Source organism: Fundulus heteroclitus, chromosome 3, assembly GCF_011125445.2.
Source record: "Fundulus heteroclitus isolate FHET01 chromosome 3, MU-UCD_Fhet_4.1, whole genome shotgun sequence".
NCBI lineage: Eukaryota > Metazoa > Chordata > Actinopteri > Cyprinodontiformes > Fundulidae > Fundulus > Fundulus heteroclitus.
The window spans coordinates 29,730,854-29,744,236 of NC_046363.1; the positions used below are offsets into that span (position 1 = coordinate 29,730,854).

Genomic DNA, 13,383 nt, shown 5'->3' on the forward strand with positions numbered 1-13,383 from the left:
GAGAAATGTCGGAGGTCCAGAACTGCCGCTTGGCACAAGGGCCTGAGACGAAACCTTTTATTATCTGACGTTTTGCTTTTATGTCGGTGTCTGAGTTGAATCTGTTCAGAAACGGGAGTCCAAGTTTGCCTCCTAATTGCAGTTTTTTATATATATATACTTGTCCTGTCTGACAACCTTGAGTATAGTATGACTCTTAAGCCTTCCTGTTCTCTCGACAGATTTCTCCCTACAAAAGGGGAGTTTAAAATACTCCCGTTGCAACCTTTTATATCTATTGATTTTCCTTGGGAAGGTCCACCGGACCACATAGGCTGAGGGGATAGAATGGGAGAACTGAAGGACAACTGGAAAGGTTGAAAACAAAACTACAAAACACCTACAAAGATTACTTGCCTAAAATAAAACAAACCATAAGCGACAATAAGTTGAAGATCAATACAATATTAGTCCATCTATAATGGTGACATTAATGGAGATAAACTGAAAGCAACGGCCAACAATAGTTCAGACATTCTGTAATATCGCTGAATGTCATAAAAGCAACACGGACAGGCAGACATATGTCTGCCTTTATGGGTAAACTAGTGTTCATATGGTATACTCATCATGATCCATGTGTAGCCGTGCGTTTGCACATGCACCGATATGAAAGAGAAACGGCGAGGTTCATCTGTAAGCCACGGTGAACAGTAGCTCTGCAGGGACGCCGTAGAGTCCCATGGACACCGAGCGAGCCCAACATGCATGCGATCTAACAGAGCCCCAAGCGAACCCCCGGGGCCGCAGCGATCCAGAAATGCCCCCACCTCAGAGACGGCGGAAAGAGCGCCGGCCGAAGAACAGAGGAGGATCAAATGCTTTTTATGCTTTTTCATCAAGATGAAACTCGTTTTAGTGACGTAATAAAGTAATCCACCCCGGCTTTGTATGACTTATCTGTTTATGTGTAAATGTTAGCAGGAGGGTTTTCCAACATGCTTTTTTTTTTTTTTAGGAGATTCTCAGGCTACATTTGAATTTGGGTTAAATCTCAATTCAGCAACCAGAGGCAATCTCATATCTCCACCCTTATGAAATGGTCTCCCTGCAGTCCTGACCTCAACACCATTAAACACTTGTGGGTTCAGTTTGGGTGCACTGAGTTACCAATGTTGCCAGATTGGCTGATGCTGTTTAAGGATGCCACCCCACAGCAATGTGTGACCATACTGTTAACCAGCCTGAGGACGAGATGCCGTTCTGTTTTGGTTGTGTACAGTTCCCCCATGCGCTACCAAGACTCCTGTTTTTGTTAAATAAATTGTTAGATTGCCAGTATGTCGCGCTTTTTCAAATGTCAGTCATCTAATCCAATAAACAACACTAAAAAAGTCTGTAGCCAAAAGAAGCTGTTTGACATTGGCACCGAGGATTTGGCAAGTTTTCCATGGGTGCAACCCACATACACGACTCAACTACTCAGCCCACAAAGGCATTTTCTTTACAAATGTGGCACCATTTAAAGAGGAAATGAAAAGGCTTTCCAATGATATCCAATTTGATGCCAAGAAACGTTGTTACAACAAAGAACGAAATTAACCAAACCCAAGTTTCCTTCGTTTTCGTTTTAAAGTATAGTATTCCATTCTTCCGTCCATCTAGCCGTCATTTATTCATCCGTGTTTCTGACCACCAGCATCAATCCTATTTCTGGTAGCTTATATTTTCTCAGGTTCCATATTTAAATTCATGCTGATCATTTGTCCATATGCTCTAAACTATAAGGAGCGACATTTCTAGAGGTTTTAGTCTGGAAAAAGTATACTTTTAATTTGAAAAATGTGTACAGACAAGCGTTTGAATGAATGAAGGGGAAACAAAATTATGGTCAAACTGTGTAGGCCAGGCTGTGCTAAAACACGGCATTGCTACAGGGTTTTGCAAATCTAAGGAGGTGAAAGAAAAAAGTAAATTCTTTGTTAAAAGCCCGGATCAGACAGACAAAAACAATCTCAGTTTTCATTCTTTGTTCTTGGAATATCTCAGAGATTACCTAAAAAGCACCGGGTTTGGCAGGACATATCTCAGGGGGAAGATGAGTGACTCCATGTTAACCCCAACTTTTTTTTTAAGCTATAAAATCCTCAAATCTATTCTGGAATGAATGAGAAGCAAAAGTAGAAAGACCAATTGCTGCATCTTTCCGTTTTTGCTCCCTACTTAGAAAGGGTTGCACTGACCTAGCTGTGAAGCAATAAAAGCATGAACCTTTTTAGTCAGTTCTCCACAAATGAGATTCATCTTGGCTAAAAGTCTCAACCGTTAAAGCTGATTAGCTTTGAGTTGAAAGACTGAATCTAAAATGATCCCCAATCCTAATTTAACTAAGATCTCAAATATAAGATTTAATGGCTCTTTAAGCAGCGATGCTTAATTTCAGACGATCTCGAAACAGTTTAAGCCTCTCCGCTCAAAACGACAACTTCGTAATGATCTTGGATCTGAATCCGAGTCTTGATGCCAGTTTCTGAAAAAGCACAAAATTGCAGATTGGGAGCTTCTCAAAGCTCTGTTTGGCAGCGCTCCTATTCAGAAACCACTCATATTCTCGGCCGCTGTAGGAGCAGAGGCTGCTGTAGCTGGAATTTAACAGACTCTTGAACAATGAATAAGCAAAGTGATCCAATGAATCACCCTTTGCCATGTCTCTTCTACACATAAGTCCTTTTTCTTAGACATTCAAGGATACATTGAGCCCACGGTTTGCTTACTCTTAAAAGATATAGTAAATATGTGCACTTCTTACAAGTTTGTAAAAGGCTATAAGGCATAATGCGGTAACTTTTCCTTGAGAATATATTATCTGGCTTAAGCTGCTCCCCATACTGCTTGTATCAAAACATTCTGCTGGAGTGCAGAGGGTGAACGCTACAGAAAGAGGAATAAGAAAATAATGGAAATGGAGAAATTCACGCAGACCTGTGAGAATAATGAAAAAGTGCAGAATGCTTACTGAGACAGCTGTGTGCCGGAGAGAGGCCAAAGAGAAACACACCCACATTCTTTCTCCGGCGGTCCGTCTTAGACACGCTCGCACTCTTGCACAATGGGCCTGTAGGAAGCAATCTTCAGGAACATGAAAAGCGGGGGGACGCTTCATTGTTGCCCACCTGACATTGCGTAGCTGGTAGCTTGATGAAATGGCAGAGTCACTGAGCTCTGAAGGCCATTAGATATTTTAGTTGATGGCCTGCACTCCCTGTCCTCCCTCCTGACGTCGGTGCCATTTTCCGGCATTGCGGGGATCAGGCAGAGGACGTGAATGCCACAAGGCATCGGAATCGGTCCAGGCAGCGAGGCAGGCGGACACAGACTGATAAGGCATGTTTGGTTTTATAAGCCATGGCTGACTCAAATGGGCTACAGATTTTTTTTTTCTTTCATTCTTGCTATTTTTTTTTTTTTTTTTTAGCCTATTCACACAGTTTCACTCCGTTCTTTTGGGTGCACTGTGATTTCTTATAAGGGGTGCGCTTCCACTGCAGGAATATTTCCCAGAAACCAGGGTGGTGTTATTGAGACATTAGGGGGGAAAAAACCAGGGCCAAATCGGATGAATCTGACTTTTCTTTTTACATGTATACATCTTCACGAGGTTTGGAGTGACTCAACTTAAGTTATAAAGTGTAGCGATGTGACAAAAAAATAGACTTTAGTTTAACAGCGGTATATTTCCACTGGTGGAAACTTCTAGGAAGCTCTTTCATTTTTTACTCCTGCAAGGAACAAATTAGAGAACCAGGTTAGAAATCTATGGTGGATGTCTCTGGTAGGAAGATGGTACTTTTTGCATCTACCCCAAACATTTCTAACTTGTTGGACATTTGCAGCGTTTTACCATTTTAAACCCACTCACTCGTGATGAATTTCAGCTGATGTAATAAATTACTGCATGGCTTTTACCGTTTGTGAATCTTCAGTTTTAAAACTTTGTTAGAAAGTTACCAAGATGCCTGTTCTGAGAAACAAATGAATACATTTTATTAATATTTGCACACCTAATGCTTGTTTGGGTCAGGTTTCACATGCTTTAATAAAAACCTGAATAATTCAAACGTCTTTAATAGCGCCATTAGCACTATTAAATTGACTTTTTAATTCTGTCTGAGTGTTACCGCTATGAAATAATCCTTGGGTATGACGGTAGAACAATGGGTTGTACTTCCAAACAGAGCGCTCTCCCTCCCTCCTTTTTCTCTGCTCTGCTCCATCGATGAGAAAACAAATTAGTTTGCATATGTTTAAAGATTTTACGGTACACATTTTTGTATGGTTTGAGGTGACTGTACATAAGTTATACAGTGTAATGTGTATCAAAATGACTGATTAAAGTTTTACTTTAAAAGCAGCTTTTTACAATGGAAGCTTCTCTCTGAAGCTGAACAAGATATCGGCCAATTCTTGTGCAGGAGGAGTGTCCGTCTCTGCATCAGAGGTCACGCTTTCCATTAACAGCCTGGTTTTGTACCTCAATCTAAGCACACACAAGAAGAGACGTGGGTGAAAGGAAGGTTTCGGGAAATTAAGATGGGAGAGACAAACGATCTTGGTCAAGTTGTGGAAATGTGGCTAAGTTTACTTGTGGAGTCCGCCCTGAATCAATTTCCGCGCTCCGTTTTCTCCCCCGCCCTCATCAACCATCACCTCTCCATTTTTAGTCGCCCTTTCCACTTCTTTCTTTTTCTCTCTGGCAGACGTCTTTGTCCCTCAACTGTCTCCTATTAACCTTGTTTACCGCTCACAACGCCGCCTCCTTCCCTCAACACATTCTCTTTTCGCTGCCTCTTTACATCCTCTATTCCTGGCACCAACGTTCTGTTCACACCCTCTCTTCCTCGCTTTCCTCGCGTCCGTCCTCCATCACTTGTGCATTCTCAGGCTGTCTCTCTCTCTCTTTCGTCTCTACATTTTATCCCTCTATCCTTCTAGCACACGCCCCTCTCAGATTCATTTTCTTCTCCGCAGACGAACGGTGGGAAATATGGAAATGTCAGTGTGACCAGGCAGGAGATCAGAGTGAGAGGACTATGTTAATATGGCAGGGCTGTCACAGCGCCATTAGCATAAAAAGTCTGTGTGCATGCACATCATGTGGGTGTTAAAGACATAATGATAGGTGACAGTACTTAGGTTGCTGACATCCAACTACTTGAGGAGGTTGAAGAGTGCAGTTTTTTGGGATGTGGATGGATTTGCTTTTACATGATGGAGTTTATTTTACCTGCAGGGAGCAGAGCTTTTGTAAAGTAGAGCAGCTTCTGGTCTTACTCTCCTCCCCTTCCAATCGTTTTCTCTCCCCTCTTGCTCTCCCTTTTTCTTCTCCTTCTCTCATTTACCCTTGAACTGCCTCTTATTCCCCAGTTCTCTTTAGTTTCCTCCAGCCCCTGCCTTCTGTTTAATGTGGCTGCTACTTTCCAAATATTTATTCTTGCAATCACTCTTCTCAAATAAGGTCATGCTTGAGCATTTTCCAAAATGCGTTTTGTTCATCCTCCTGTAAGCTTGAACTTTTCTTTGTGTCGCCTTAGTGAGACTTTTAAGTTTTCAGGATTTTTTTTTAAATATTTTTTTGTCTGGAGGGGTGCTGTTGTGAAGGTTGAGGCTGTATAATATTCATTTCTCCGGAGGCTATGGGAGTCTAAGGCCATCCTGTCTCTCGTCTCCGCTCTGACGGGAGCTGATCTGTGTTGCGTCTCCTCTCATTGTATCTGAATGACTGACACGAACCTGCCTCCATCTTGACCCCACATTGCTTTGTGTGTGGATGTTTGTGAATCTTGATTGTACGCACTGGTATTTGCACGCGCAAAAACATGCCAAAACTTGGACTATCTTTACCGTTGCACAGTTGCTATGTTCAAAATGTTTATTTTTTAACTTAGTTGCTTGGTGGATGTCTGAATAGTGGATGGGGGTTGCAACAGGGTTGTTTTGTGGGGGGTTGAAAACTGCTTAAATATTTCATTAGATACCTGGTAAAATTCAAGCCAGAGCAATGTGGAACTATACAAGCAGACAGTTGAAAGAGACAAAAGCTGGTGTAAAACAAGTGTAACTCGGTGCATGTTGTGTCCAAACCGCTGTTTAATCAAGCCTGGTGTCTTATCAGAAAGTCTCCATTATGTCGCTGGCTAGTTCCACAGAAATGTAAACAATGATTTGTTTTGGGTGTAGAAATGTTTTAACTCAAACTCCCTCCAGAATTTATTTTATGGTGGTGTTGTTACTCCTTAGACATGCATGGGCTGCAGCTGTAACTGTATCACAAGCTTCAGTGTACAGCACAAATTTATTCACACCTGGAAGATTTAGATTTTAAGTTATTTTCTTTAAAGCAAGACATTTGTTTCTGATGGGAAATGAGCCCGGCATGTGTCATAAAAGGAGTAACAATCTGTTTATTTACATTTTTACAAAATGGCATTTAACTAATTATTACCCTTCTCAATAATCTTTGAGAGGATATATGGTATTTTGACAATTTATTTTGGCAATAGAGCCTAATGTCTTTGAAGTTTATAGACAAATTGTTTAGTAATTTAAGCAAAAATGAAAACCAGTTGATAATTCCATACTTAAATCATTAATAATCAAAATTGAACTCATAAAAAGATGTGAAAACTTGAATGTGTCAACTTAAACTAAAAACCAAACTGAGTTGATGGCTTTAGCATTTAAGTACAAGCTTTAAATGATAACTATAGCTTTAGCATACCATTAGCTTTATATAACTATAGCTTTAGCATACTATTAGCTTTATATGATAACTATAGCTTTAGCATACTATTAGCTTTATATGATAACTATAGCTTTAGCATACTATTAGCTTTAAATGATAACTATAGCTTTAGCATACTCATATTAGCTTTAAATGATAACTATAGCTTTAGCATACTAATATTAGCTTTTTATGATAATTATAGCTTTAGCATACTAATATTAGCTTTAAATGATAACTATAGCTTTAGCATACTAATATTAGCTTTAAATGATAACTATAGCTTTAGCATACTAATATTAGCTTGAAATGATAACTATAGCTTTAGCATACCAATATTAGCTTTATATGATAATTATAGCTTTAGCATACTAATATTGGCTTTAGATGATAACCTTAGCTTAAGCATATTAGTGTTAGCTTTAGCATGCTAATATTAGCTTTAGAAGGCTAGTGTTAGCTATAGCCTCCTGGCATTAGCATTCTGATTCATTAGATGCAAAATTCAAACCGCTCTGAAACGAATAAGTAGTAAACTGTACAGTGAATGAAAGGACAATTGGAAAACAACTTTAGATGAAAGGAGGATACTTTGTCAATACACCCAAACCACAGGGCAATAAAAAAGTTTATTTCTAATCCAATTTTCTCATTTTCTGTTTCATTATGTTAGCGCGTCTCCTAATCATACAAGTTGATCCGAGTATTGTTAGACCAGTTCAGGTAGATTATTTGGAAAAAAAAAAAAAAAAAAAAAACTGCATGCAAATCAATATTTTTCGTGGGCTTCTCAGATACATAATAGGAGTTGACTTGTGCAATTTTTGTGTGTCCGGACACTGGAAAAAGTACTGTTTTTCACCCCAAACAGGATCAGTGCTGCTCCCACAGGCTGCTTAGTGGCTGTCCAGAGGTTTCTCTGTGGCTTCTAGGGGGTTGTTTTGTGGTTGCAAATTGGGCTGGCGCTGTGAGGGCTGATGTTATTCTAGGAAAGTCTTGTTTTCCTCCACTTTCCCACTCAATCTTTCATTCCTTCTGCCCTCATCTCCTCCTCTGTATTGATATTTCATATCTCCCCTGAGATGAGAAGGTGTGTTCGTTTTCTTATCCGCTAGACTGTAGGTTTCATGTGTGTTCAGCCCCACCTCAGCTGCGCTTTTCACATTAGTTTCAGTGCAACAGCTTTGACCCAGCCCAAACTGGTAGAACTGGTCTTGCAGGTAATTGTTTCTCTCTCTCTTACTGTTGCATATCTGTAGCTTGTTGGCAAACACACACGCAGACGCGCAATTGCTCCACAGCACTGGCTGCAGACATTTTGAAGTTGTGTAACTGCAGGTAATCCATTCTTTCTTAAAACTGGTGCCATCTTGCTGACACAAACTAATGTGGGCTTATTCACACAAGTAATTACATTTTCACAGAGACCTGCACACACAAACAGGCACACACGCAGAAAGAGGAACAGACTGTCGGCCTAAAACTCTCTCGCTCTGTATTTCTCACGCTGAGAAAAGCATATTTATTTTGACTCTGCTGTTACACAGGAATGTGTCAGCACAGCAAATGGCAGGCTATAGAGAAGCATATCCCATCCTGATGATTTATGACCTATGTTCAAAAGAAGACTGGTTTTCGTCTTTTTTTTTCCTGCTACACACTTGCCCCCTCCTTTTTTTCTTTTTTTTTTCTTTCCCCCCAGCTAGTTCATCCACACGAGCAGTCATGTAGAGATACCATCCTCTTGGCCTACTTGCCTGGGTTCACTAATATTGTCCTCTGTTGTACCAGACACATCCACACAATCCTCATTTATCATCAGGCTTATTACCGACATGATTCCTGCACTGGCTGTCTCTGTTTCCTTCCCTGGCGTAGGAAATGGTTGTGGTTAATGTTTTTCTCTTTCTTCTTTGTTTCATGTAGGAACATCAGGTCAGCGGGTGAAGGTGGAACCTGAGGTGTCGTCGTATCCTGGCCAGACGGTCAACCTGCGCTGCGCTTTCCCCGACTCGACCGGCGTTCAGCTCACAATGGTCAGATTCACATTTCCAAGATGAAATTACCTTTTCTTTTCTTTTTTCCCCCTTCTTGTCTGAATTTGATTATCTGTATTCACCGATGTGCTTATTACAGCTGTACACAGTTTGTCCTGCGATAATGTTTTCTCCAGCCAAACATTACGGCTTGTATAGCTGCCTTGTGACTCAGTAATTTAGTGTAATTGCTAAGAAATAGGAGGGTTTCTGCAGGGTCTTTAAAGCTAGTAAGTCATCAATTTATTAACATTTACTTCAGGCCTTAAAAAGTCTTAAATAAGTTGAGGTATTAAATTCAATTTGTCTGTAATTTTATTTTATTTTTTTCAGGAAGGCATCAGTTGCAATCATTCATTAGGCGTTCACGAAGATTATGTCCTAAAATGTTGAGCAAGTCTTCCTCTAAAACCACATTCCAATTTAAAACAAATATATATGATCAGGGAGCAAATAAAATGATCCTAAATCAAAAATGTTGAAGATTCTGGACAATAAGTTTGTCAAAAACACCAGGCGTAGGCTCCTCATACAGCTGCTCGGTCAGCTCAGTCTTCTTGGTTGTTGATGTTCATAAACCCCCTCATGTGTCCAGAGAACAGCATTAAAATACTCTTGATTGCTCCTGGTGGGTTTCCCCAAAAAACCTTGCTTGACGTTGGCTGTAGTTCACCTCATTGTCTACTTTTTAGCAGAAACCCATCATGCTGCCATAGGAACAGATAAGCTCTCTTATTCCCTTTAACAGTCATTTGATTGTTATTCAAAACCACTAACTGTTCTGCTAGTGTCATCATCTTATTGTTTGGTTAAAAATATTGAAAAAGATTCATTGGGATGAGACGAGGCCCATGAAATTCAGTTGACTCACATGCCTTACCAAAAAATTATGAAAATGAGTTGACAACTGTAAATTTGTTTAAGATGTGAGTGATTCATTTACATTTTGACTAAACTTTGAAGGTTCGTGTAGGTGGAGACGAACAATTCACTGCAATTAAAGGAGCTTCAGTTCACTTCTATGTGCCATTTTTTTGCTTTTAATTAGCTGAATTAAACCTTAATCTAACAAACGATTGCTTGCAGAAATCATTCTAAGGCAGGCAATAGGTTTTTATCACATTTGGGCTTAATGGTTTATTACTCTAAACAAACAACACTAAGCTTCATTTTGCTCCAGGGGATTGAATATGGTAATGGATGCCACTTCTTAGTTGCATTTAAATGAAGTGGAAGTGAACAACTTTAGCGGTTTCCCTGAGAACAGCTGAGAGAGTTTTGCTCCTGGAAATATTCCCATCCATATTTATACCTGCTCCACTTACCTGATTGTGATGCTGCACGTGTTGCTCCGTGTAGATTACATTTAAATCTGGACGCCTTCAAAGGCTCTCCAGTGTTTCTTATCAATGCTGTGATAAATGAGGCTTGCTGTTCTTCTCTGCTGCTATATGCTGACCCAGAACGTGCTCCATCGCAGGTCACGTGGATATACGAGCCTAAGGATGGAGACAGAACCAATATAGCTGTGTTTCACCCTTCCTTCGGCCCCAGCTTCCCCTCCAACTCGCCGGTGACTGGCAGAGTCGTCTTCAAACCCACTCCAATAGAGCTGACGAGCCCTTCCATTGAGATCAAAGACGTCAAGATGTCCGATGAGGGCAAGTACATCTGCGAATACGCGACGTATCCCGACGGCAACGAGCAGGGCATCACCCAACTGATCATGCTGGGTAGGTCACAATCAGAATGTGCTGTTTTTACAGATTTTGAATTGAATAACGGTCACTGTGATTGCTTTTCAGCACACAGGATTGGAAAGGTACTGATGAGCAAGTAAATCAACTCAATCATGTAAATTTTCATTCCATCCAAGTCCTGTACAGGTTTGGGGTTGTAAAACGGGCAGCTAACATCTCTGAAGACCCAACTCATCCTGGGTGCAAACTGTTTAGACAGAGAGCTGTTTGCTAAAATCCAGCCGTTTCCTTCCCCAGGCTGTCAATCTGATTAGCGCTTAGCAGAGTACCCAGATCGATACCGTTCTTATTTGTACACACCCAATTTTCCTTTGTCAAATTGTATATATTCATATTCACCGGAATTTATATTTTTTCTGGTGAATAAATATTTTCCCTTTACCTGTTTTGGGACGTTTTATTTAAATTGCTACATTGAGTGCAAGAGGATCTGAAGTCAAATTCCTTGATTCCTTGGCAATCAAACCTCATTCTGATTCTAAGTTCTGAGAACCACTTGTGTCATTAGAGGCACTTTATTTACCCACGTGGATAACAAATTGCCAATGTCTGAATCTCAATAAACTTGAATAGCCAGAAGTTTTTTTTTTTTTTGTTCAAGTCAAAAAAGTAAAACTCTAATTGTGTAGTTTAACTTCACAGCAACATAATTTATCCGTTCCGTTTTTTTTTTTTTTTTTAAATGAGTCAGCCTTACAGATAATTAAAACCGGAACATCTGTTTTCTTGAAAATTAGGATATTGAGCACAGAAACTGAGCAACCACTTTTTTTTTTTTTTTTTTTTTTAAGCAATGATCTTTCATGGCTTACACTCTACTGAGTGCCAAATCCAAACCTATTAATAGAAAATTGAGTAGAGGGAAAAATGGGTTAGAAACAGGTGCACAACTAGCTAAGATAACCACAGCCTTGACAGGACAGTGATTCAAAGCCTTTTTTTCGAGTTTGGGGAAGATTTGCAAGATGTGAATTGCAGCTAGATTCTGCACTTTAAAAGCCACCAAATGGATGTATCAGGACATGGGAGGCGATTATTAGTCCATCTTTAAAGCCATTTTTGAACCAAAAAGAACATCTAGAGCCTCTTACCTGGGCTAAGGGGGAAAAAAAGGGCTTGACTGGTATTTAGTGACCGAAAGCCGTTCAAGTCATCTTCGTTGTTGGGTCTGGCGTCTCACATCTTTATGACAATGCTCCTTAGATTCTCTAAGTTGTGCAGTCAAAGAAACTTGGGCTTCCCTAACAACTCACAATAGCTACAGGATGATCACATCCACGCCACTCCGCATTAAAGCCATAATTTATTCAAAAGGAGCCCTCACCAAGTATTGACTGCTTATATTGTACAGTACAGGGATATACCTTTCAGTAAGCTAACATTACAGTTTCAAACCATTTATTTTAATTTTAATTTTAAATTTTGAGTTTTCATTAGCTGTAGGCCCGTAATCATCAAAACTAACAGAAGTAAATCTCTTCTGTGTGCCCACAGAAAAGGAGCAGACGTTGAGCATGTTGCATGGTTAAAATTGTGAACTCGCACCTTGGGTAAACCCTTCTTCTGCCACCCTGCGCACAATTAACCCCCCCCCCCCCCCCCCCCCCCCCCCCACACACACACACACACACACACACACACACAAGCACACACCCCCATGGGAGTGATCAGTTGGTTATAGAGCATTATAAGTTTTTGTGTCTTAGCAGAAATATTAAGAACCACAAAATACTGACCTAATTTTATAGTTTGATTTCCCCCCCCCCCCTTTTTTTTTAATAAGTCATGATTTTCCAATTCAAGTAGTGTGAAATAATCTATAATCAATGTAAAGATTTGACCAATCTATTATACATAGCTTTCCACCCTTATCTCACAAGTTGGTTCTTTGAATGGCAATAATGAAACAAAATAAATGTATTATATTCTAATTTGTTAAGATGTAGTTGTATGCAAATAGAGGGAACTTGGTCTAGTTTGTAGTCTAGTTGAATGAGTCTTTATCAATGTTCTTGGAGATTTTGTCTAATTAAACTGTAAAGCGGCGCTATCTGCAGCCTAAAAAAATGGGGCCCGCTCCAAGTCGGCCAACTATGTCAACACAGAGGCGGGAGATTTTCTGATGATCATCAGCACTGTTATCGTTCCTGTCTGCAGCTTTTGTTTTCCCTTTGAAAATCTACAGCAAAGTAAGGCTGACAGGTTTCAAAGTAAAACCAAAAGGTTGAAACTGCAACACTGCCTCTATGCTTTCATGGTGTCTGCTTTAATCTAACTAGGTGATGATCAACACTTCTCTCTGGGAAAGAAGCCTTTTTATAGGAACTCTGAGATTACAGCTGCACCTGAAGTTATTCAAAGCCATCTGAAACAATATAGGCACACTTCAAAATTGTTGGCAATAAAATAATTGCATGTGAAAAGTTTTTATATTTATTCTCATATTACTACTGTTTTATCAGAATTCAATATTTTGTTTCCATACAATAATAGAGCAAAGTACTACAGATATGCCCTGTTTAGACCCCATTTAATAACCCTGCTAATTAAACAAGTAATATGAAAAACTTTAAAAATGTAAATTTCAACCCAGAAGCTCAGATTAAAATGTAGTCACAGGGAATAATCTGTGATGATTTCACATTATTTCTATGCAAAGTGTCCTTTAATCTATACAGCACTGTTTTCTGTTTTGTTTTTAAAGAAGTACAATTTGACTAATTCAAAAGTCAAATGAGAAGTGTTTTGAAGCTAACATCAGTTAAAAGCAAATACATGCTTGTAAAATTTGTACAGTAATCTGTTCTCACCATTACATCCTCCAAAC

General features: G+C 39.7%; 1 protein-coding gene across 2 annotated transcripts in view; it reads left to right on the forward strand.

Annotated features, from left to right (window-relative positions):
- si:ch73-22o12.1 (nectin-2) overlaps positions 1–13,383 on the forward strand; it is a 132,932-nt gene that overhangs the window by 36,340 nt on the left and 83,209 nt on the right. For both annotated transcript variants that reach the window (XM_012870323.3, XM_036135174.1), the window contains 2 exons: positions 8,687–8,796; positions 10,277–10,529. In XM_012870323.3, coding sequence (XP_012725777.2) covers positions 8,687–8,796; positions 10,277–10,529 — 363 coding nt within the window. The remainder of the gene's footprint in view (positions 1–8,686; positions 8,797–10,276; positions 10,530–13,383) is intronic.